Source organism: Colossoma macropomum, unplaced genomic scaffold, assembly GCF_904425465.1.
Source record: "Colossoma macropomum unplaced genomic scaffold, Colossoma_macropomum, whole genome shotgun sequence".
Taxonomy (NCBI): Eukaryota; Metazoa; Chordata; class Actinopteri; order Characiformes; family Serrasalmidae; genus Colossoma; species Colossoma macropomum.
Window position 1 is genome coordinate 20,398,405 of NW_023494808.1, and position 25,092 is coordinate 20,423,496.

Consider the following 25,092-nt stretch of genomic DNA (forward strand, 5'->3'; position numbering starts at 1 on the left):
TCATGCAGGAAAAATAGAAGAAAGAGAAAAAAAAAAGAAAATTATAGCATTTTGCTTCATCTCTTTTAAAGTTATACTTTTACATCTTGTATTTTTCTTTTACATGATACCATACATTTATAGGTCAACATCAATCAGATTATTTGGTATTTTAAGGCAGTATATTATTTTAAGGCAATGGCATATTTTGATGTTTCTGGCAATTGATGTGTCATGCAAGAAAAATAGAAGAAAAAATAGGAAAATTGAAGCCACTTGCTTTGTTTCTCAGAGCAAAAAACGTCAGTACGATACTGAGGTGGAGAACCTAGAGCGGCAGCAAAAGCAGATTATCGAGAGACTGGAGCAGGAACACACCAACCACCTCCGTGATGAGGCCAAGAGGATCAAAGGCGAGCAGGACAAGGAGCTCTCCAAGTACCAGAACATGCTGAAGAATCGCAAGAAAGAGGTATGAGAGACAGGGAGGAAGGGAGAGGGAGAATAGGGTTGATGGAGCTGATTTTTTTTGACAGTTTTAGAACAGTTTGTGTAAATGCCAGTGCCTCCAGTGCTATCACACCAATGCTGGAATGCCAGTATCAGTCAATTAGTTGGACCTGATGGTTGCTTGGAAAATTTCTACATTTGGACTGCCAAGTCACATTAATTGCTCTTCATTGTACTGACATATTGCTTTAGTATTTTTTACTAAGGTGGTTAAAGCTATACTTGTCTGTCCTGTTTTGGGCAATACATCTGGCAAAAACATCATTCGGATACATCGTAACTATTCAATGCAGACTTAAATAAACACATGAATAGCCAAATATACTGTAAGATGATGGATGTACTTGTTTCCTACCACTTTCAGTACCTTTTAACCTTGTTAGCATTAGTGTTTCTTTAAGCACTCGTGACCTTTGGCCAGTGGAATCTCCTGGCACAAACATGGCAACCTCACCTGTAGCTCTTTATGTAACCATGTTTAATTCAGGCTTAACCTGCCTGAATTCTCTGACCATCTTTAAACACCACATCACTGATACAAATCCACACAGCACTTTTTTCTTTTTATGTCCTCTCTGTCACTTTTTCAACATTTTTCGGCCGCTCAGGAGATGGGAATTTCCCCCAACCACGTACGGAAAGCAATCGCGAAACGCTTTAGAGAGGATCTAATACAAGCACCACATGAGGAGGTAACAAGGCAATCAATTTTTTGTCAACTCAACAGCACAGATTTGAGTTTTTGTGAACACTTTGATTAGGTGTGAATTTGGGAGTGCACTTTTTTTTGATTATTCATTGATTTATTATTGTGAGTAAGAACATGCCTGTAGTCTTGGATGTAAATGAAATTTTTTTCTTGTGTTTGGAGTGAACACAGCATCTTTTTTTCTTCCTACCACTGTCCTTCTCAAATCTTTCGAATGCATATTTGATCTGTTTTTTCTCACTGCTGACCACTTGAGATTTTTAAAACTGTCACGCATATCCATGCTCACTCCTCCTGTATCATCTGTTCATCTCAAGAACATGCTTGTGTGCAGGGATTAGAAATGATACACTGAATGGAAACAAAAGTCAGAAGATACAAAATGTAAATAAAAACAAGCACAAAATCAAGTGAAACTTCATCCAAACCTCATACTTCATGCAATCGGGGATTGGGAACAATTGGGGTTTGTTCTGAGCAGAAATGTTTTTTTCTGTTTTGTGCCCCTCCAGTAGATAACTGACTAGAAGGAGTTAAAATAAGTTAATATTCTTCTTCTGATAGAGCACACTGTGTGGATATTAAGCTCATTTAAATATGACCAAATCAGTCACTGTTGCATTTATTCAATAAAAGTTTAATGAAAAAAAAATAAAGAAATAATAACATTACTAACTTGTTTACTGCATTTTAACATGAAGTTTTCACTCTGAAATTTGAAAGTTACTTGGTTTCTGTTCTTGGTTACATTCTGTGGAAAAAAATATTGTTGATTTTACTTTTCTTGTGTTCATTCTCTGTAAACTGTCTCTAATCCCTGCATGTGTTTTTGTCTGCAGTGTACGTTTGTGTATATTTCAAAGTTTACCTCATTGCCACTGCTTTTAGCTGTATTCTAACCCCACAGGGCGTAGCTCATGTAATGATACAGTCTTTTCAGCTCTCTTCCTGCACACTGTTCAACGCCCCAATGCAGGACGTAAGTGCTAACTAACCATGTGCTGTGAAACTCTGATCTGAATCCAGCCTTTCGCCCTTTTCTTATAAAGCTCATTTTCAACCAGTACCTCATCTCAAATCAGGATCTGCTCTGTCTCTTTTCCATTCATGTGTGATGTATTTAGTCAGTCACTCCCTTATTTTGGGAACTAATGGCATTCAGAGGCAGCACTGATAGCCTCAAACCGCCAAATTAAGCCACTGTAGGCTTATCTGGACTGTTGTAGTCTGATAGATAGCCAGGCTGTGTCCTCTCAGACTCTGGTGGATTTGAGGACGCAGGAATGGCACACAGGAGCATGCTAATCTCTCTGCAGTTCTTGCTTGGGTTTGGCACTATGGCAAACTTGTGTCTAAAGGTTCAATGAGCAGATGTTCCCAACAAACAAATATTCTAACATTTTCTGTTGAAAGTGAACATCTGTGCCGAATTAATTCAGATAAATGGGAATATTGTGTTCTCAGTGTTTCCAACAGATTTGACACTGCAGATTCAACACTTCTGTTTGTTTGTTGAGGAACTTGAGCTCTGTGTACAATGGGCTTACACTGTCTGTCAAAGGTTTGGAGATAACTAGATTTACAAAGAGTTTTTAATACAAATGAGTATGTTTTCTTTGTTTTGCAATAACTTACCATGTTGAAGACTTGGTGTGGCAATATGGCACAAATATAAAATCACAATCCCTTTTAATGACATTTTAGTGATACACAATATACATCACAATACTTACTTTTTTACAGACAGAATGCAGTAGTAGAGGCACATTTAGTGGCACTAATTATGCTCTGTTTGTAACGTAACATTAAACATTTTGTATGTCAATGAAACATTAAAGCATATTGTGCATATAGGTGACATCGTTTATCATGATAACAATATAAATAGTTTTATTAAAGACCAAGCAGGTGAATTTAAAAGAAAATACTATTATTTACTATTAAATATTTGGATCAGTATTTGTGACCATACTCTCTTGGGAATAATGCCAAACCCTAGACATTTTAGCCCCTTGTGGTGTCAGCACGCAATAGCACTCAAACCTTTCAGCTGTTTAAACAACATTTGGTGCAACAGATTTTCAGTATATGTTTTAAACAATAGTTTCTAAAGAAAATTGACCAGTTATTATTTAGGCAAAGCCTGCTCTTCATATCAAGAACAATAGTTAGATAAACATGATAAATATATTAAAAGTCTTAGCAAATAGCTATTTTATGTAAACCAAACGTTCGCTGATAATTTTTTACTTAATTAAAAATAACTGAAAATCGAACATGGCCTGTTGTCTTCAAACTTTTGACAGGCACTTTCTAGCTTTTCCTTCATTCTCTTGCATAACTGAGTCCGTCGCACGTCTCTCATCATTCATTCATTCATTCTCTCTCTCTCTGCCTCTAGGAGCAGGAGTTTTTACAGAAGCAGCAGCAGGAACTGGACAGTGCTCTAAAGAAGATCATCCAGCAACACAAGCATGAGCTCGCCACTGTGGAGAGAGACTGCCTCAACCACAAACAGCAGCTGCTTCGAGGTGAGGCCTTAAAAGCTCAGCTCCAAAGTCCTTTTGCTCACCATGGCCTCTTTTGGTGATTGAACTAATGCAGATTTCACTAATCTCTAAGTCATTCTTTCCTGGAAAAGTGGCATGAACATTGCATTGATCACATATTCTGCAAAACGTCCATGTTTCTTCAGTCTAGACAAGCACTGCTAATTATGTACTACAGTCATATGCAAAAGTTTGAACACCAACAGTCAAAGTCCATGCTTTTTTTATTTTCCAATGGAAAATAAGTTAACATACTTAACACACTAAAGTATGACATTTTTCTGTAATGTTTTTGTGCACAATTTTTATTTGAATGCTGAGACATTTTATGTTTTATTTTTTGCAAAATAATAAATTCAGCCAATAAACAATAATTGAGCACTAAAGTGTGCAGAATTGAGTAATTTCACTTAGAGGATGCATAACTTAATGTCACGTAGAAAATCAACAAAACGTCATTTGACCAGGGGTGCCCAAACTTTACAAATAGCTGTAAATACTTTATGCCACAAACTGTGTGTGCACCCTGTATACCCCATATGCAGTGAACATAGTCTAGCTGTTGGCAAGGCTAGATAGCACATGGCAAGGTAGTTAAAACACTTAGCTAACTACATAGATACCTGTCACCCATTAGCTTAACACTCATGGTGTCACTTCAGATACAATCCTATATGTTTTCATCTTCTATTCATGTTTATTATGGGGCATTTTTTGTTAGCTACTGTCTTAAAAGTAAAACCCATAAACTACCATAATGTTTACTCACTAGGATTTCGTTTCTCACCACTTTTCTTCTCACTAATCGGAAACAGAGTACAGAAAGCCCTGCAACCTTTAGCACAACAGGGTGGAGAGGTATTTATGGAGAAAGCTGGCAGGCTTTAGACCTGGGCTGTTTCTCAGCGTGATAAAGCCATACCGCAGCGGCTTATGCCTGTCATGTGGCTCCCACGCACTGCAGATCAGAACTACAGCCACTTCCTTCTGATCCAGGAGGTTAATGCATTACCTTGACTTCCACTGCATTGGAGCCACCTCAGATTGTTAGAGAATGGTTACTATAGCAGCAGTGAAGAGTCATCACATGACCATGGAAACGTCTAGTAGGGGAGAAAGCAAATTTTTTTGCTGTAAGAAAACTTTTGACATGATAACTTTACAGGAGAAAGAAAAAAGCATTCTGAATCAAGTTATCATGTGTTAGTGTAAACATTACCTAAAAGTAATTTTGGACCATTTCTTTTGGTCCAGTCATCATCAAATGATTACAGTCTGTAAAGTGCCTGTGTTTTTCAAAACAACCAAAAATAAAAACATGACGTTGAGGTTTTCTTGTGACAGCGACATTATGTTTCCAACAGTGTAACTAAGCAGTGTTGATGTACATGACCAGCTCTCATACCTATAATAAATTCAAGACTTTGTTGTTCCTGTACTTTGTGCTTTATGTCTGACTCATAGTCCTTTAATTTATTTATATGGTCTCAATCATTTTTGAGATCAGGGCCAAATTCTCATAGCGCTTGTCCCCAGATTGCACGTCTGTTTTTCAGTCTAACTCCTTTTCCTGATTTACCTACAGCCCGGGAGGCAGCCATGTGGGAGCTGGAAGAGCGCCATCTACAGGAGAAGCACCAGCTCCACAAACAGCAGCTTAAAGATCAGTACTTCTTACAGAGACACCAGCTGCTCAAGAGACACGAGAAGGTTGGATTGTTTTTCACGAATCAGGCGCTTCAATCTGTATAGCAGAAAAATGGAGCTTTTACTTGACGATATCTGATCTAAGATATTTATACAGTACTGTGCAAAAGTCTGTAAAACTATTTATCTTGGCAGTGAGTGTGTCCTGTAAAACCCCATATATCATTATAATAAATGCAAATAAACATACAGTAAAAAGTAACAAGATTTCTTATTTTGAAAAGTAGTATATATAAACATAAACTGGCCACTTTATGAAGTACACTTCCTTGTTTTTACATCTGTTGTCCATTTTATCAGCTTCTCTCACCATATAGGTGCACTTTATAGTTCTACAAATACAGACTGCAGTCCGTCTGTTGCTGTGCATACTTCTTAGCCCCCTTTCACCCTCCAGCAAACTCCAGCAGCAGTGTTGTGTCTGATCCACTAGTACCCGCACAACATACACTAACACACCACCACCACGTCAGAGTTACTGCAGTGCTGAGAATGATTCACCACCTAAATAATACCTACTTTTTTTATTACTTATCACATTACTGAATTGTAAAAAACGGTGTAATATACACTTACATACAGCGTGTGTGTGTGTTTCTCTACAGGAAATGGAACAGATGCATAGGTATAACCAGCGTCTGGTCGAGGAGCTGAAATCAAAGCAGACTCAGGAGAGGACCAGACTACCCAAGATCCAACGCAGTGATGCCAAGACACGTATGGCCATGTTCAAAAAGAGCCTGCGCATCACCTCTGCCGGCGTCTCTCCCGAACAAGAGAGGGAGAAGATCAAACAGGTCAGAGGGCAAATCCAGGCTTTTTTATGTTCTGGTTGGGAGGGGCTTATTCAGTGACCATTAATGCAGTGTTTCCCCTGAAGTGGCACACTGGATTTGTAGACTTAATAGCAAGTGAATGTGAAAACACAAAATGTATTTTTGTTAGTGTGCTTATTCAGAGTGTATGTTTCTGTGTGTGTTGAGCAGTTTGCAGCACAGGAGGAGAAAAGGCAGAAGAACGAAAGGCTCCATCAGCATCAGAAACATGAGAACCAGATGAGAGACCTGCAGCTGCAGTGTGACAACAATGTCAGAGAGCTGCAGCAGTTACAGGTACACACACACACCCACACACACACACGTAGTGATATGATGAAAGAAAACGTTTTTAGACTGAAATTGCAACTTGAAAAAGTGCAGTTTTCAAATTGCAAGAGCTGGGATTTTAATTATAGCCTACATTATCAACACTGTTATCTTAGTTTTAAGTGGGTTAATTTAATTAGGTTAATCAGGTTAAATTAACCTAACCTAACCTGTGTCTGGCAACAGTTAGTCAGGTCACCGTGACAACAGCCTCCACAGATGGTAAAAAACTTACTTACTGTGAGTAAATATAATAAACAGGTGATCATTTATTGATTTATTTCATGCACACCACAGCAACACAGCATTATTCCCACACATAAACATAACTGAACTTTTAAATATTTAAACTTTTAAAGGTTATGTGATATCCTACATTAATACTACAATTACTGTGCCTAACCTAGATGAGATTGTTCTAGAAATGCAGCAGACCTAGTTAAACACGTTCTTTGCTGCAGGCAGATATCATGCCTGCACAAATTGCCCCTCTGTGATACGGTGTACATTTTAGAAATCCTCACAAAACAGTGTCAGGTTTCAGAATAATAAGAAGAATCGATTTGGTAAACAATGTATTGTTTACATTGTTTACCAATTAATTTAATTATTGCCTTCAATATAAGCACAGAAAGAAGAAACTTTATTCCCTTGTGGGAAAATCACTTTTCTTGAATAGATTTTAATCCATCCACACTAGAGATGTTTTGCACAGTTTATAGGTCTTATCCTACTTCTTTATGGACAACAGTCACTAGATTGTAATGAAATTCCTTTGTCATCTCACATGTATGAGTTAAAAAAGCTCTTCATACCCAAATGAATAGAGAATACAGATTCTTTGTCTAGTATCAGAGAAATAGTTCCACTCTGCTGTGGCTTAAAATGTTTGAATGCATCTATGCTGACCAGCACAGGAGAATGAAAGGAACAGCGTTTTACTGACAATTTCTCACTTTTATTATTATAAAAAATTTTCTTACATTTTGACAGTTCATTTAAGGCCAGAATTTTGGTAGTTACTCATCAAATTTCAGAGCACCTCCTTGTCATGTACACTGATCTGTCATTTTGTGTGTGTGTGTTTGTGTGTGTGTGTGCATGTGATGTCAGAATGAGAAGTGCCATCTGCTGATTGAACACGAGACGCAAAAGCTAAAGGAGCTGGATGAAGAGCACAGCTCTGAGCTGAAGGACTGGAGAGACAAACTGCGACCCAGGAAGAAGGTAAATGGCTAGCACAACTCAACACACAGTGTGCGCAGTTACACAATAAACACTACAGCTTCACTCTGTCACACTAAGAACTACAGCTGAACTTTATCCAACTCTACGTTTTTCACCTACACCCTGTTAAAATCTTACGATCGACATTTTTTGTGATACTTTTCAGTCATCCCTTACACAGCACTGAGACTGCTCTAGTAAGAGTCACGAATGCTCTCCTCTTCGCAGCTGACACTGGTGCACTAAACATTATTTTCTTAGATCTCACTGCAGCTTCTGACAGTTAATCATGACACTCTTCCCTAGCTTTCTTCTACTGGAATTAGTGGCATGGCTCATGTACATTTATATCCGTTGATAAACATAAATCCTCTACTTTCACAGTCACATGAGGGGTCCCTCAAGGATCAGTACTTGGCTCCTTGTCTTTAACCATATATGTATAAGTATTCCATTGACAAGATCATTCGGCAACACAGCCTTAAGCTTCCACCGTTACGCAAATGATAAACGGATTTGTCATCATAAAACTTAGCTTTTCTCCCAACACTTCCACCTTTCTTCTTCCTAGTTTCTCTTGCTCTTTTTTTTTTTCAAACTCCGACCTTGAGTATAAGAAAGACACCTCCACCAAACTTTACTGTTGGCACTATGCAGTTTGGAACTTCTTAGTCAGTGATGCAACAGAGAATAGGCGATTAAAACATGTTATGCACTTTAGCGACCCCGCTCGGTGAGTTTGAGTGGTCTGCCATTTTGTATCTGAGCTGTTGTTGCTCCACAGTTGTCTGGGGCAGATCTAGCAGGCAGACATTTTATGAACTGACTTGTGCCACTTTCATCCTGAAAATCATCCTGAAGTCAATGAATTTTTCAGTACAACCGATTCTGCTGCTGGAGATCGCATGGCTGTGTTCTAGATTTTATACACCTGTTAGCAGTGGGTGTAGCTGTAACACCTGAACTCAGTAATTAGGAGGAGTGTCCACATAATGTGGGTCAAATAATGTATTTTTTTTTCTTTGTGTGCTTGTTCAGGCGCTTGAGGAAGAGTTTGCGCGGAAGCTTCAGGAACAAGAGGTCTTCTTTAAGATGAGCGGAGAGTCCGAGTGCCTTAACCCAACCACCCAGAGCCGCATCTCCAAGTTCTACCCCGTCCCCAGCGTCCACTCCACTGGGTTTTAACTCAGACACACATACGCAAACAAACATGCGCGATGCACATTTCGGTAAAAACATACATAAACTCACTTGATCAGTGCAAAGTACATGCATACATATCTTTTTTCCACACTACACTTACACAAAGCCATTATAAGTACAGGCCACTTTATTCACACAAGTGGGATTTAACAGATCACACACATACATGCACTCATCTTTAGCATGTGTGCAAACTACATGGCATTATTGTGACTGAACCTTTGCTGCCTTCCCTCCACCAGTCTGATAACAGTCAGATTAAATAAAGGGGGTCACTCATTCTAGAAGGGAGGTTAGCCCCTTCTTTACTTTCTCTGTGGAAAGACTAAACTGTTCCAATAAGCTACAGGCCATGCACACGACGGCTTTACAATGTCCTACTATTTGGGAGCTACTGTAGCATTTTTTTAAACCACAATCTTGTTTAAAATGGATATAAAGCATAGACATGTCTAAGTAATGAAAACATTAGTTGATCCTTAGAAATCGAGTAATTACTTTCATTTTGTTCGTTGTAGTATTCAAGTGTAATTATGTAATTATGTATCTGATTACTTAGTGAGTTACACATACATTAGATTTTTGTTCAATTTACGTTCGGTTTCGACAGGTTCATGTCTGCACTTACTGCTTTTTTCCATTCGTCACAATATCAACAGAAATTGTTTTGTTTCTGCAAAATGAAGTAACTACAGTAGCAACTTTTGATCAAATTCAAATAATAATAATATGTTTTCAGTTCTGCTTACAAATACTAACACAGTATTGAATAAAAGTTTAGAATCCGCACTACCGACTTGTTTCAATGAGCTAATAGTATCAAATTTTGTTATCGCCGGCGATAACTGCGATTTCTAAGGTTTAATAAAGCGGAAAGGTAAACCTTTAAACCTTACTTTCATAAACCTGTGGTTCTAGTGCCTAAACAATTTGTCTGCATGCACTGGCTTTTTTAATAGGAAAATTTTCTTAAGTGACCCCTTAGCTTTGCACTAATAAAGCTGATGAAGAAAGCTAAGAAAGCTAGAATTTGGGTAAAGGAACATAATTTAATGCAGTAGAATGTAACGTCAATAAAGAAAGAAGGAACAGCCCAGCTGAGAAAATAAAAACAATGGAAAGGACAGTGAAATGAAGGAAATCGGTTTCGAATTAAAATTGTAGCACAGTGGCTTTAATATGTAGTAAGATTACTGCAAATGCCTTCACATTTACAGCACAATTCCATGTCAAAAAGGTCATTTGAAATGGTCCCCTTGTTTTTATGCCCCACACAACTGGGGTAATCTTTATTAGTTACTTTAAATTTTCTCAGAGTGGCAGCCATACTGATGGTATATGCATATCCGTTTGAATTTATGCAAATTGAAACCTAATGTACATCACTGTGGTATGAAAAGTGTGACTTTAAGAATATGCAACGTGAAAATTTCTGAAACTGAATTCAACATATCGGCCATGTTTAGCCTAGGTTTTTAGCAGGAGGTAATACGCTCTTTTACAACATCTCAGTACCAAATACTGTAATAGTTTTGAGCTAGAATGCATGCTTTTCGAGACTCTAAGCTGTTCATTTGAGAATTATCACTACAATACTGTATTTTTAGTGGTTTACTTAAAAAATTTGTATAGAATACAGTGAATTTTTCCTTTTTGAGTTTTATCATGGCATTTTTATCTGTGCTTATAGAACTTGAGAACATATCCTATTATTATTTTGAAATACAGAATTTGTAGTTTTCTGTACCAGTTTACCATTAAATGATAGTGGTGAAATCTGAAGGGAGTGGGGCAAAAACTAAAAACTAATGAGACATTAGTTCAGTGGGCTTTTTTGATTAAAAAAAAGCTGAATGTTTTGCTAAAAGGTAACTGTAATGAATGGAGGCGCTTTTGCCGCATCTTGGTTTCATTCTGATTGGCTTCAGAGCTTCAATCAGTGCTTGTGTTTTATAGCAAGTCAGATGAAGATAATGTTAGTAGATCAGTCTGATGAATGTGAGAAAGTGCTGTGCACTTTTCCACAAGTCAGAGGCATTTTCAGTAGCAGATTTAATTGGATATCTGTATTAAGACACTATGTTTTATGTCCTAGCTTGGCCAGTTTTTTGTCATATATATATTCATGCATTTGTCTAATCGTGCTCGAAACCTTTTTGTCCTGACTAGACATTATTATTACTATATTTTTATCCATTTCCAATGTGTATGAAATTAGTAACGTAAACTTGTAAGAAATACTGTCTTCATGTCAATGATCAGGTTATTGTGATTTTAGGAAGCTACTGTTGATTTGCAGTAATTTGACTGTAATAAAACTTTTGTTGTAAATATTGGTGAGTTCTTTGGAAGTGCTTCTTTATTCAGAGAATCAATCACTGATATCCTATATTAGATGTATGTTCTAGTTTTTCAAGTACACGCCACAGCCTGAAAATAAAGAAGGAAATAAACTTCTGTAGGCATGTTGGAAGCAATTCTTAATAGCGTTTAAATAATTAGTTATATTTTTACTTTAAGATGGTATGATTAAAGAATGAACACACATATTGATAATTTTTTTTCAGACAATAAAAATCTCTTGTCACACATGAAAACTCATGAGCAGTAAAAAAGATGACTGGAGTCCAGAAAGGTCAAATTTTTAGTGATTTAACCAAAAAAAAAATTCAGTTATGCTCTGAGACAAAAATACAGGGGAATTATTTTGTCGATTGAGGTAAACTACGCAAATGCAAGTCATGTCCAAATACTGTACTGTGTTTTCTAGGTGTTTTGATGTATATGTTAAAAATCTGCAAGGTCAGAATGTCAATATATATGTGTATATAAATTCTAAAAACCCAATAATGTGTTCTGTTGGCTCCATTAGGCGCACAATGCTTGGACCCCTATGATTGCCACTTGCAATACAGACGGTCTTTTAGCTCTTGCAGCAGTTTATGCTTATGTTTATGTTAACCTTTTTGTCGCCCACCATTTAAAAGCTATTGAATGAAGAAATCCAAAAATGAAACCGACAATATCTTAGTTTTGATAGGCCAATAAAAACTGAATATTGTGTCTGTGGGTTGGCTGAATAATGACTGTAAATTGCTGCTGTGCTGTGTTTGGGGAGAGGAGGGATCCTTTCTCACAGATCTCTGTTGACAGTAGTCTCTCCCCACACTCCACCCCCCATCCCCCAAGCAACTTTCTCAAAAGTACAATCTCATCAAATCTGCATGAGAATCTTCACATGAATGGCCTATTCAGCATTTAAAGCAGCAAGTTTTGATGCATGTCTTGTTTAAAAAAAAAAAGAAAGAGTATAAGAAAAAAAAGATTTTATTTTTCCATTTAATATAGAAAATCATTTTGACAGTGGATCTACACAGTGCTGACATAAAAAGCATTAATGGTTAAAAGATTGTTTTAATAATGCCCTCAATGAGGCATGAAATAGATTTTTCCACTCTCATTAGCATGATCACAGTTAGTACACTGATTTAAAAAAAATATCAAAATACTAAAAAAGAAAGTACATAGTTTGACAAAGTTAATATCACCATACACACTAAATCCCAAACGGCGAACATGCAAGGAAACCTCGTATTTCAGGTAACAATAGTTTACTGAAGCGGGACACTGAACAAGAAAATGGCACTACAAGTGTGAAATGAAACTTGTCAATATTCAGCCAAAATGCTCAATGCTTTTAATTTTCCTCAAATTCTTGACAGTGTACAAGAATATATGAATAAGAATTGATCTCCTGATTATACATTCACTGTAAAACTTAGCACTCGATCCTGAATTAAAAATCTAACTTTGACTAATTTTTACATACATTATTTTTTGATTGGCTTGTGTCAGAATCTTACATAGTTTGATATCTTCAGACATACAGACTGTAAATGGATTATCATTACTGTTCACATTAAGGAGTTTGCACAATAATTTGTGGTTAGATTTCTATTTTGGTAAATACAGTACATTTATGGAGTTTTCTCTTCCCCAAAAAAAGGTAAAAGTAGTTTGTGTTGCCAGCTACAACATCAATCCGTCTCTTCATCCATTTCATTTCTCAGTCTGAACACCTTTGCTTCTTCTCTTTCTTCTAAGACTCATATAAGCAGCATCGCCTTAAAACAGTACATCAGTGAGGATCTCTTGTGAAGCAATATTACATACAACAGAGTCTAATTTTTGAATGCCTCGTAAAAGTAGGAAATCTGAAGACAAATATTTATTAGAGAGTTAAGGTTATACCTTTTTCTCCTTTTTGTCCTTGAGGTCCATCATTGCCAGGGAGTCCTGGTAGGCCAGGAATGCCTTGCTCTCCTCTAGGACCTAAGATTTATCCAATAACAAGATACAGGAAAGTGTCAATAATGTACCTTAAAGCAGCATTTGGATGGTAGATACTGGGTGTAAAAATGCATCGATGCATTCTGACGTATCAAAAACAAAGTGGTGATTCAGTTGCACACTCAGTAAAGTAAACATACATTTTTAAAATTATTTTGCATCAAATACATTCTGAGTAATAATCCAATTGCATTAAAAACATTCATTTGGTTCTTGCAGATTGTATATGTATATAGGCTTACCTCTGGGCCCTTTGGGACCAGGATATCCCATCTCTCCCTTTGGTCCAGGTCGGCCTGGTGGTCCAACAATGCCATGGTCTTTGAGGGAAAATGGTAAGTGTGTCATTTAGGTTATACAAGTAGATACAGTAACAAGCACTGACTTAATGTACCTTGGCTAGCATTTGTAATAGATGCATATTGGTTGCATGAAAATTATGCAGTTACTATGCATGGTGTGTAGTTATAAAGAAACTACATATGTTGAGGAAAACTAAAGAGCTACAACCTCTAAATAAAAACAGTATCATGGCCAGGCAGTATTGGTTTTCGGCCTTGTCCCCTTCATACAGAGATTTCTCCTGATTCTTTGAATGATATTATGTACTGTAGATTATGAAAGTTATTTGCTATTTTACGTTAAACATTAATTGCCCACCCAAGTCTTTCACAGAGTGGTAAACCTCTCCCAATCTTTACTTCTGAAAGGCGCTGCCTCTCTGGGATGCTCTTTTTATACCCAGTCATATTACTGACCTGTTGCTAATTAACCTAATTAGTTGTGAGATGTTCCACCAGGTGTTTTTTTTTTTAGCATTACACAATTTTACCAGCCCTTTACTGTCCCCAGTTTTTTAAAACAATTTGTTGGGATTAAATTCAAAATGGGCAAATGTTTAAAAAAAAAAAAACAGTAAAATTTCTCAAATTCTATTTTCAATTAAATGTAACGTTTAATGTAATCATTTGCACATCTTTGCATTCTGTTTTTATTTACATTTCTTCATGGTGTCCCAACTTTTTTGGAAATGGGGTTGTAGTTAATAAAAAATTGCTGATGACTTATGATGGCATAATATGGGCAAAAAAGCATAACATGATTATGTTGCTACATCTCTTCATTTGGCAGGTTCTGTTATCAGTGACTTACGTGTTAATCATGTTTACAAGGTTCTTGTTATCATTGTGTGCTTCTGGGTGGGGAATCAAACGGCAGTCTGCCTCATAAGGTACTGATAATGCTATACCACTGGTTTGCAAACTGATGGTCCACATTTTTGCTCAAGCCCCATTCACAACATATAAGGACAGAGCAGTCGTTGAGGACCAGTCTAAAGACCACTGTGCTGTACCAACATATTATCATATGACTTACAGTATATTAAATACATTATATTAAAAACAAACTGCTGAAACCTGGATGTAATGAGGTGAAAATCAAATCAAAATAATTCATGAATTACAGAGAAACATGCATCTGTAAAATGTGACATTTGGGTTGCTCAGAGCAGACAATGAATTTTGTTATTTACTGAAAAGCTCATTTGCATATTGCAGTCAAAATTGCAATAACAATGAACAAACAATATCCTGAGCAACCTCATTAACATAATTTCAGTACAAGCAGATCCAGTATCTGAAGTATTGTTATTGATAAATATGTCAACTAGTGCCCACCTCTAATAAAGTTTATGATTTCAGTCATGTTGCTATAGGGTCTGAATGCATGGACTCCAGGAGGTCCAGGTGGTCCTGGAGGTCCAGGTGGTCCTTGAATAACTTGAGGAAGAGACCGTTGAGCACTTTCATCAGCCACATCCCGCAGCAACAAACCATGAGCTGAAAAAAACATCACATAAGTAGTGTTTAAAAATAGCACTGAAGCGCTCATCCTTTATTAGATACCCTGTTGACAGTAACATATCGTAGAGATGCTGAACATTGTATACATCATTTTGGCCTTTAGGAACTTCTTGTAATGTTTTTTGGCTTCAAGATAATTATGGTAATGTTTCATAAAGCAATTATTTTACTTACATTTGATGTAGTTCACCACTTCTGCTGCAATACCAGGGTAGTCCAAAGGCTCACCTTCAAGAAAACATAAGAAAGCTATTTAAAGAAGATATATATTTTATAATTAAAAAATAGATTAGCATTGATACTTAACTACCACAATTCCTTGCTGGTTTGCATTTTGATGAGGTTGCCAACCTTTTTTAACTACTTTTTTTTACTGCTGTAAAACTACTAGGGATTAGACCCTGGGCTCTTTTGGATGGTAATGGCAAACTACAAAATGACAACAAATCTCCTAACAGTGCAGCATTAAGTGCCAAGAATCACTCTGACTAGCACACTAGCAAACAGATGCATTACAAACTCATGACCAAATCTGGTATATGAAAGTTTGCAATGCTCTTTGTTAGAATATTGTTTCTGCCACTGTTTCAGCAGACTTTGGTCTGCATTGTGATGGAAGCACAGTTGCCTGTTGGTTGTCTAAGGTACACATTTGTTCCTTAGACATACTCTTAAGGTACTCCTGCAGTTCAGCACGGAGAGGTTCTTGTTGTGCGTTTTCAGCGTATGACACCAGCCCTCTTGTAATGCCTGGAGGACCCTGAGGCCCGGGAGGTCCAGGAGGTCCAGGTGGTCCTCTAAAACCAGCATCTGCAAATAACAAATTTGCTGAGCACAGATCATCCTAAGTGATGGACTGTATTTGTTTAGTAGCTGCTGAATAGAGTCCAGCTTACAAATTGTGCATATGGGAAATAGATGGGCTACATATGGCCTAGATATTGGCTAGAGTCAGTAATTGTAAGCCTAACAAGTGTACCAGACAGTAGGTTGTTAGGGTTTTATTGTTTACATTTCATTGGTGCACTATTGATATGGACCCTAAATGCTAAAAAGTAGAGTCACAAGCATGTTAAACAAACCACTGACTCAGTTTCAGTGTCAGTCAGAACGTGCCATGGAAATTTTATTGTACTAGTCTACTATGCTTGATATGTGAGAGGAAACCCAACCCATCCAAATTCTGCTTACTCTCCATGTATCTCTGAATGTCTTCAAGACCAAATGAGCCAGTGTAAGGAACTGGCCCTGGGGGTCCAGGAGGTCCTGGGAAGCCAGGGGAGCCAGGAGGGCCTGGGGGCCCTGGTGGTCCAATGAGACCTCTATACTCTGAGTCTTTAGAGAAGAAGAAATTAATTTAGTTAGTATTCATTTTCATTCATTTGAAAAAATATAAATGTGTGCCAGTCAAGTCTTTTTAACCCCCTTTTAAAAATCCCAGCTTTATTGCATACAAAGGCTTATTATTCAGTAACTACAGGGACTTCAGTGCAACCTGGTTGAGCTATTCTTATAGAAGTGTGCAATAAAACTTGTATGCATTTCAGCCTACATCACATATATTAACTTATCAGTATTAACTATCGGTAAAGGCTACTATAACTAACTAGGCTAACTTAGCCTGAGCTAATACTAAATCTTTGGCCTTGAGCATCTAAAGGACACGGTGCCCAAAGGGACAGGTACTTGTGAGGATGCTATAGTTAAAATAATATTAAAGGTCATTACTTTGTAGAAGAAGAGAGAGATCGCCATAAGAAGGTCCAGGAAGTCCTGGTGGGCCAGGTGGGCCTGGGGGTCCAGTTTGCCTAAGAATACCCTGCTCTAAAAACAAAAAAGCACAGATTTTTAAATTTATGAGTTAAATATGAAATTAATTTTACTCATTGACAAAATTAGAGCACTCAGAGTAATTATGAATAGCATTTTGTTTAAAAACCAATTTCAGAGCTTACCATTCATCAGATTGAGGACTCTTCCAGCCACTTCCTGAGTGTTAAACCCATAACCTCCAGGTATACCTGGAGCTCCAGGTGGTCCTGGAGGCCCAACAAGATATCGTCTCACCTCCTCCCCTGTGTCATAACACAGATTAATGCGAGATTAATCAAAGCAAAAAACCTCAGAGCAGTAACAGACACTGTTCAGTCAATGGGTGCGACTTATCACATTCAAATAATGCAAGAGTTTACAGCTTATATATATATATATTTTCCATTTTGTTCCATCCTAACAACTTGCAGCGGGAAAATATTTCATATTTTTATCAATAAACAATGAAACAGAGTGTCACTGATGCAAAGTATCACTATTTTTCCCTGTGGTGATTTACACAACCTAAATCTTCATTTTAACTAAGTTCATCAGGTGCTTTACATCTAAAAACAAGGTTTAACATTCACTTATTTGATGCCATATTTCAATACAGAATAAGTAAACACATCCTGTAATGTGTTCAAATGTCAGTATACTTAAATAACTCCCCCCACCTGCTGAGAGTAGCGCCCCCCCCAGGTTTATATCAGGCTGGTGGGAAACGCTGAATTTACTAGATTCAAATGTGTAAGCAGGTTGCACATGAATAAAATTTGAATAACAGTTACATTAACAAAATTCTTGCCAAAAGAAGAAAAATGAAAGTTAGAAATTGTGTAAGACAGCAATTTATACATGTTGAAAGAAGTGATATATTTGAATGATGTAAATTCAATGCACTATTTTCTCAAATCAGATGATATTTAAAATTGTATGAGTAAAGTTAATGAACCTTTTTTAAACTTGAAACATCTTTCAAGTCTGTCATAGCTTATTTTCTGCTTCTCTTAAAATGATGCTAAAAAGAACCTTAAACAGTGTAGCAAACTTTAACCAGATATCAGATTTTGGACTGTTCTGTCACAAAAACCTAAAACACCCAGCAAATGGTGCACAGTTCACTTATCTAAGGTTTTATCTATCAACACCGCTGTAAGTAATAATCAACATTGTTGTTTAACCCTGATTTGTGTGTAGGCACTGTATATCGCCAGGATGTAGGAAGAGTTGCAAAAATTAGCACAGCATTTCTTAATCTTGCCCCTGGCAACCCAAAGCGCTGCACGGTTTGAAGTATTCTTTGACACACCTGATCCAGCTCATCACGTAATTAAGGAGCCCCTCATGAGTTGGATCAGGTGGGTTGAGGCAGGGATTTAATTAAGAAAGAATGAAATAGCAAATTCTGTTTAATTTAAGAGCTCAGTATAGTTCTGAAGACTCACTTTGGAGGTAGTTGATAACACGGTCAGCCAAGTCAGCATCAGAGACACTTCCAGGTGGTCCAGGGGGTCCAGGAGGACCAGCCAGGTATTCTCTAATACCATCACCTTTATAAATAATCCAGAGAAACATCAGCATCCGACACTTTTCAAGGTTTTAGTTGCACAGCGTTAACGAATCTAGAGTTCCTGCTTTCCCAAACTTTTGAGGACACTCACTTCTGAGGAGGTCAGAAAGCTGCTGAGAAACATCTGGCCCGCTGGAACCGTCACCGGGAGGTCCTGGAGGTCCTGGAGGCCCAGGTGGACCTGGTGGTCCAGGGGCGCTTCTGCCTCCACCTTATAACAAAGAGAAATATAAAATATTTACAATATACCTTACAGCTGTTTTAGAAAACCCAGTCATTCCTTCTCACCATAAGAGTATCCTGGGATGCCGGGGGCTCCTGGGACACCAGCATCACCTACAATCAAAGAATTATAAAATTCATTAATAAGAACTTAAACCACATAGTGATTTATAATATAATCTACACTGTATTCAGTAGTTAGTATAGTAGTAGTAGTATAGTCGTTAGTTAGGTTAGTACTGAATAAAATAATATAAATCATACGATATGCAGTTCTAAATTGTTGTCCAACATAACATTGATGTAATTTTTAATTTTTTTGGCATAATTTGAAACTTCATATGACATAGCCCTTGTCGTACCTTTTGGACCCTGTGGCCCTTCAGGTCCTGGTGGTCCAAGAGGTCCTTGTGGTCCTGGTGGTCCTACTGGTCCTGGGACACCTGGTTTAACAGAAAGAGGAGAAAGAAGACGCTTTCTAAGTTGCTTTATTAACCTATTAAACTATCCTACAGTGTGTCTCTTCGTCCATGATTAAGGGTCCAATATCCAAAATAATCAATGTTAAATTATCATCTACAGTTCTTATCTTAAAAACTACTGAATTTGACTGATCTTGCTTTCAGTAGGAGTATTTTTAACACTGTGCAAGTTTACAAATCAGACAGAGAACCGAAAAGACGTCACTGTAGATCTCTTACCAAGACCAGGTTCTCCTGGTAATCCAGGATGCCCTGGTTCTCCTACAGCAGAAACAAAAAACAGAATCGTTAACATAGTTAACATTAAAAAAAAATATTTTAAGACGTTTCAAAAGTATAAAAAGATATTTTTAAAAAGGATAACAAAGGACATACCTGGGAATCCTTGGTAAAAGTGAGAAAGAAACAATAACAAGTAATGAGTATCATGGTCTATTTATCCATTATGGTTCATTGGTTCATATGGTCTGATAATTTGTTATAAACTAAAATTTCACTGTTGAATTTACACACTATAATCTAGATCTACAGTCACATGCAAAATTTGGGCACCTCTGGTCAAATAATATTTTGTTGATTTTCTAAGTAAAAATTTGTAAACACATCCTCCACAGGGAATAAACTTCTGCACATTTTAATGCACAATTCCTTTTCTTCCAGTGTGTTAAACTGGACTGTAAAATTTGCAGAAAAGTGCCATATTTAATTTTGCTCTCTGTAAAGGATGTGTAGGATGTGTAATCTATCCAGGGCTGTTAAACCTTTGCATATGCTTGTAAGTTGGGCTTTGTGTACAAAAACCCTGCATGATTTACATTATAAACATAATAAACACATAATAAACTGTATTTAGACTCGCTGCAGTATATGTATATTCAGAAATATATTCAACCTTGAGGTCCAGGAGGTCCAGGGGGTCCAGGTGGTCCTGCAAAGAAGGTTTCTGTGGAATAATTGAAATCAGCACACTGAAGATCAATCTGGTTTGATATGAATCTTTATTCTGGACAAATGTTGGTTCTAGAGCAAATCTAATGCTGTATAGATTTAAGAGCGACTGTCATAAGTCACCTACCTGAGTTGGGCACAAAGCTTCCAGGTTCACCTTTCTCACCAGGTGGACCAGGCTGACCAACACCTAGCAGTAAAAAAGGTGACATACAGGTAGGAAAAAGAAGAAATCAAAGGCAGAGGAAATCACATATTACACTCAAGGCAGTAGCAATATTTAGAACAATGTAATTACTACTTAAACACTGATGTTTTTATAGTGTATTTATCCAAACTAGGGCCATAAAATAGTGCAATATCAATTTGCAGATAATGTACCTGGCTCTCCAGGTGGTCCTGGTGGGCCTTGTTTCCCTTCACCTTCACAACAAATAACATTGCATTACTTCAGAGGAACTCTTTATAGCTTTAGTAGTAGCATGGTGATAAGATACAAAAGAACAAGCCAAATTTACCAGGCTTTCCTGCCTCTCCGGGTGGTCCAGGGGGTCCAGGTGGGCCAGGAGGACCAGGGGGACCAGCAACAGGTGGCTCTGTGTGTAGAAATTATATTATATATGCTTTAAACATCAACACATTGGCCAGCTGCCTTTTTATCAAATTAACTTCTTGTTCTACCATCTTTCTAAGTGACATCGCTGCTGTCAGAACAAAACCTCGTTTTTTAGTTTGTGACATAGTATGAAAAGGCTTGTTGCCCTTTACATTGTACATAAATTTCATGATGAATGAACGAAAAGAAATGGCCGAAAATGACTTGGAAAAAATTCTGGTTCCATTGACTTACATTAAAAGTAAAGTATGTTTTTTCCTTCTCCTGTAAAGTTATCATTATGGAGATACAAGGTTTTCTTCTGACAACAGTGATATATTGTACGTGTTCACATAGTTTGAATTGGAATGTGGATTTAATTTCAGTATTTAATATTCTAAAAATCTAATGTAAAGTAGTCCAGACATGGTATTAGCCAGCATTATTTAGAAAGGCAAGGTCATACTTTCAGTCTTGATTGTTTCAACAGTTTTCACAGAGATGCCAGGCTCTCCATCATCTCCCTTGTCACCTCTATCACCCTTTGGCCCTGTAAAAATGTCAATGCACAAAAAAATGTCCACAGAAGTCTTTTACTAAATAAGAAATCATACAACATACAACACTGGACGACCACATACAAAAGGCATATTTACTACACTGCTAAAATTATATTTTGGCAAATGAAAATGTCTCATGTTTTACACTTACACAACATATTTCTAAACATTTTCACCTAATTGTTAAGTAATTTTATCAACTGAGGTTATTGAACTGACATAATTTTAATTGTTTCAAGAAAGTATGCTTGATGGAAGTCAAATTATTTTTTAAAAAATATATATTACAAAAAAAGTCTTGAAATAGGTAGCGACCTAAAAATATTCTTAGAACAATAAGAAATATTAGCTGTATTGTCTACTTTTTTAAAATGCTTTCCTGTGCCAAGATACTGTTTATGCAGTGTAAAATCAAGTGCAATGTGCTTTGATTTTGATTCTCTAAATGAATGATGGTTAGCTTCTTACCTGGTGGTCCAGGAAGACCAGCAGGACCAATAGGACCTGAAAAGAGAGAACAATCCCTTAACAACACAACAACATACATGTTATCAGATTATTATTTATCATTTTGAAAATCTTTCTTATCCTTGTATGCAATATGATTGCACAAAGTGAACCTTGCTACAGATGTACTTTTTAGTTAGGAAGATGGCCTACCTGACAGTCCAGGTGGGCCAGCAGGGCCTGGAGGTCCAGCAGGTCCAGGAGGTCCAGGAATGGCCACAGTGCTGGAGGCTGGGCCTGTCACAGAGTGAGAGATCAAAAGAAATATTTAAATTATCACACAACAGAACATTTGGTAATCAACAATCAATTCCACATTAAACATTAAAGCAGTGGTTCACTTAGAAATGCTAGTAATGATAAATAGAATTATGCCAGTGACATGGTGAAAAAAGTGATGGCTACTAGTTTCCATCCAACATTAGCTGTGTTAGCTTGTGTTGCATAGCTATTCCTTTAACAAAGGCTAAACTGTTTAGCAGAAAGTCTTCAAAGATCAAGATCGAAGACAGAGAACTACTCACCTGCTGAGATAACTCTTCCGGGTTCACCTGGCTCACCTGAACGAGAGCAATGAATATGCAAATTCATTTTAATGACATAGTGACAGTGTACTAAACCACACCTGCTGAAAGTGAATGTTAGATTTGGGGATTTGGAGACCTCTCAGGTGAAAATGTGTAACTGCACAACATGTAGAGGAACATTTTGTAACATGGGGTTGTGCTTTGGACCCTGACAAGTGGATTGATCTGACGTTTGAGTGTTGAAAAAGATCTCAGTGAAAACTTGGTGAAGGATGCGTCTTCTGAGGATGTGAATTATGTACTATTGTCATCACATATTCATCAGTATAATGTTGTTTTTGCATTTGAGACCTAAACACTGAGCCAGACCTTCTTTTTGAGCCTGTTCATGTGATGTTAATACGTAAAGACATATAGCGTGGTCTGAAAAACTCCAATGTCTGACCTGAAATCTCTGACTTTTAAATCATTATTTCAGGCTTTCAAGGGCGACTCAGTGCACGCACACCATATTTTAGCCTGTTTTTGACTTGGTGACACTACTTCTTTCAACTGTAACAAAAAAAACCTTACATGGTGCAGCTTTAATGACCATATCAATCAAGTCTAACAAAAGAAGTACTGAGTGTCTAGGGGTGTTACCCTTAGCTCCAGGCTGACCCGGTGTCCCTGGCAAACCTATAAAGAGGAATCAAAATGAAATAGTCCCTTAAAAAAGTACTACAATTTACTGAAAATATATCAGATATTCAAGTCAATTAACCCTTAAATTCATTTTAATTTACACTAAACAAAAATATAAACACAACATTTTTTCTGAAAAGATTTATTGAAAATTTGCACAAAACAGGGTGGGTCGTGAAACAGAATTCCTACATTAGTGTCTGGTGTGACCACCGTTTGCCTGTAACAGTGTGACACACTTTTAAAAAATATCCTGGATTTTTTTTTAAATCAAACTGCTGCAAAATGGGAGCAAAAGCAAAAGTGTTGTATTTATATTTTTACTCAGTAAACTATTTTCCTTTAATGATGTGATGTCTCAGTGCCGTATTTTTTTACACATAAAGAACAGGATCTAAAAAAGTTCACGATCCAAAATTCATGCTTTTTTATTGTTTTAACTATAACAACTAACATTTTGAGCATGAAAACATTAATAGAATTACTTTACATTTCAGTTGCCTTCTATTGTTACTATCATGCAACAAATCAATAACGACAGTTTCCACAGTGATCCAAATTTCGTTGACATGCACACACTGTAACTTCTTTGGGGAAGATTTTAATAAGTTAAAGGGGACAAAGCCAAAGTCTCTGAATGCATCCCTAGTGAGATGTTCAATTCAGTGTTCACATTAGCTCAATACATATGTGGTTATCTTTTTATATTATCTGATGAAACTTCTGTACTGCTGATGTTAATTAAACGATTAAACCTACCTGGTGGTCCTTGCAGCCCTGGAGATCCTGAAAACAGTCCATTGAAATAGTGAGACTTCAACCAGGCCATGAACAAGTTATTACTAATAATCAATAATCAATCACTCTTCCTGCTCAGTACCTGGTGTTCCTGCATCTCCTGGAGCTCCAGGTGGTCCACGTGGACCTGGCAGCCCAACTGGTCCTTGGTCACCTGAAGTTTATTGGATAAAAAGGCCACACTGGAAACTCAAGCACAATCAGTGAGTAAACATATTGAAACATTTTCACTGCCTTTTAAACCTACCTCGAGTGCCTTTTTCACCATCTGGCCCAGGGGGACCTGCAAAATTAGATAAATAGGAATGATGATGAAATATATAGAGATTAGTATATATAAGATATACTGTATTCAATGTGCACTGTATGCAAAGCTGCAAATAGTTACTGATAGGTGGGTAATATACGCAACTATCATTTTGAGTTTTTTATTACTGAAGCTGCTTCAGTGAAGGTAGAAAAACTGCTACATTTCTCGTGTGAAACTAATTTGAAGTCCATTCAAAATACATCCCTTTTTCATGTGTAGTTCCATCCACTGCCTCACCTGTCCCGTCTTTCCCTTTTGTACCTACCTGGGTCATTCTCAGAAAACCGCCTCAAGACATATCCATAAATATTTGAATGTCATAAGAATCACACAGATAAGCCACATTCATGGCATTTAGTAGATCAATCGTAGCTTTACATGGTACAGCTCTGATTTTCTATTATAAAGGTTTTTACCCTAATACTTATTTCTGCAGTGTGTCCACATATGTGTTTCTCATTAGCGATATTTATCATTTTTTCCCTTTTTTTAACCCCTTAAATGGCCAGAGTCCACCAGCAGGCCTAAAGTTTTAAAGAATAGCTCGGCCAGTTTGCATTGAAGTCCATGTAGTTACTGAATAATACGCCTTAGTTTGTAATAAGACTGGGATTTTAAGGGGTTAATAACATTCCAGATTCATTTCATACAAGGGTGTATTATTAAGTTACTATAAGGACTTCAATGCAAACTAATGGAGCTATTCTTAGATTACAGAAGGGTGTAATAAAAGTTTGAGCCAGCCAGTGGGCCCAGGCCTTTTAGAGGATTAATGAGAAAAGGTTAATGAGTTTATCAAAACGTTTTACTTCACTGATGTCCATGTAAAC

General features: G+C 37.1%; 2 protein-coding genes across 6 annotated transcripts in view; one reads left to right on the plus strand and one right to left on the minus strand.

Moving 5' to 3' along the window:
* The window catches only part of slkb (STE20-like kinase b), a 33,810-nt gene extending 23,888 nt beyond the window's left edge, over positions 1-9,922 (plus strand). Inside the window, exons 12-19 of one of the 2 annotated variants that reach the window (XM_036557368.1) lie at positions 272-451; positions 1,098-1,181; positions 3,600-3,729; positions 5,333-5,457; positions 6,060-6,251; positions 6,441-6,566; positions 7,713-7,826; positions 8,865-9,922. In XM_036557368.1, coding sequence (XP_036413261.1) covers positions 272-451; positions 1,098-1,181; positions 3,600-3,729; positions 5,333-5,457; positions 6,060-6,251; positions 6,441-6,566; positions 7,713-7,826; positions 8,865-9,011 — 1,098 coding nt within the window. In that variant the 3' untranslated portion in view covers positions 9,012-9,922. The remainder of the gene's footprint in view (positions 1-271; positions 452-1,097; positions 1,182-3,599; positions 3,730-5,332; positions 5,458-6,059; positions 6,252-6,440; positions 6,567-7,712; positions 7,827-8,864) is intronic. The other variant, XM_036557369.1, reaches the window with a different exon arrangement.
* Positions 9,923-12,338: 2,416 nt separating this feature from the next.
* Positions 12,339-25,092, minus strand: part of col17a1a (collagen, type XVII, alpha 1a) — a 33,088-nt gene continuing 20,334 nt past the window's right edge. For 3 of the 4 annotated variants that reach the window (XM_036557729.1, XM_036557731.1, XM_036557728.1), the window contains exons 29-55: positions 24,200-24,235; positions 24,035-24,106; positions 23,914-23,940; positions 23,113-23,148; positions 22,468-22,503; positions 22,097-22,180; positions 21,905-21,940; positions 21,343-21,426; positions 20,800-20,877; positions 20,663-20,704; positions 20,409-20,471; positions 20,226-20,276; positions 19,709-19,717; positions 19,553-19,594; positions 19,214-19,294; positions 18,918-18,965; positions 18,721-18,840; positions 18,505-18,609; positions 17,200-17,319; positions 16,973-17,068; positions 16,436-16,579; positions 15,914-16,054; positions 15,419-15,472; positions 15,059-15,220; positions 13,622-13,699; positions 13,281-13,361; positions 12,339-13,153 (exon numbers count right to left, since the gene is read on the minus strand). In XM_036557729.1, coding sequence (XP_036413622.1) covers positions 13,089-13,153; positions 13,281-13,361; positions 13,622-13,699; positions 15,059-15,220; positions 15,419-15,472; positions 15,914-16,054; positions 16,436-16,579; positions 16,973-17,068; positions 17,200-17,319; positions 18,505-18,609; positions 18,721-18,840; positions 18,918-18,965; positions 19,214-19,294; positions 19,553-19,594; positions 19,709-19,717; positions 20,226-20,276; positions 20,409-20,471; positions 20,663-20,704; positions 20,800-20,877; positions 21,343-21,426; positions 21,905-21,940; positions 22,097-22,180; positions 22,468-22,503; positions 23,113-23,148; positions 23,914-23,940; positions 24,035-24,106; positions 24,200-24,235 — 1,991 coding nt within the window. In that variant the 3' untranslated portion in view covers positions 12,339-13,088. The remainder of the gene's footprint in view (positions 13,154-13,280; positions 13,362-13,621; positions 13,700-15,058; positions 15,221-15,418; positions 15,473-15,913; positions 16,055-16,435; positions 16,580-16,972; positions 17,069-17,199; positions 17,320-18,504; positions 18,610-18,720; positions 18,841-18,917; positions 18,966-19,213; positions 19,295-19,552; positions 19,595-19,708; positions 19,718-20,225; positions 20,277-20,408; positions 20,472-20,662; positions 20,705-20,799; positions 20,878-21,342; positions 21,427-21,904; positions 21,941-22,096; positions 22,181-22,467; positions 22,504-23,112; positions 23,149-23,913; positions 23,941-24,034; positions 24,107-24,199; positions 24,236-25,092) is intronic. The other variant, XM_036557732.1, reaches the window with a different exon arrangement.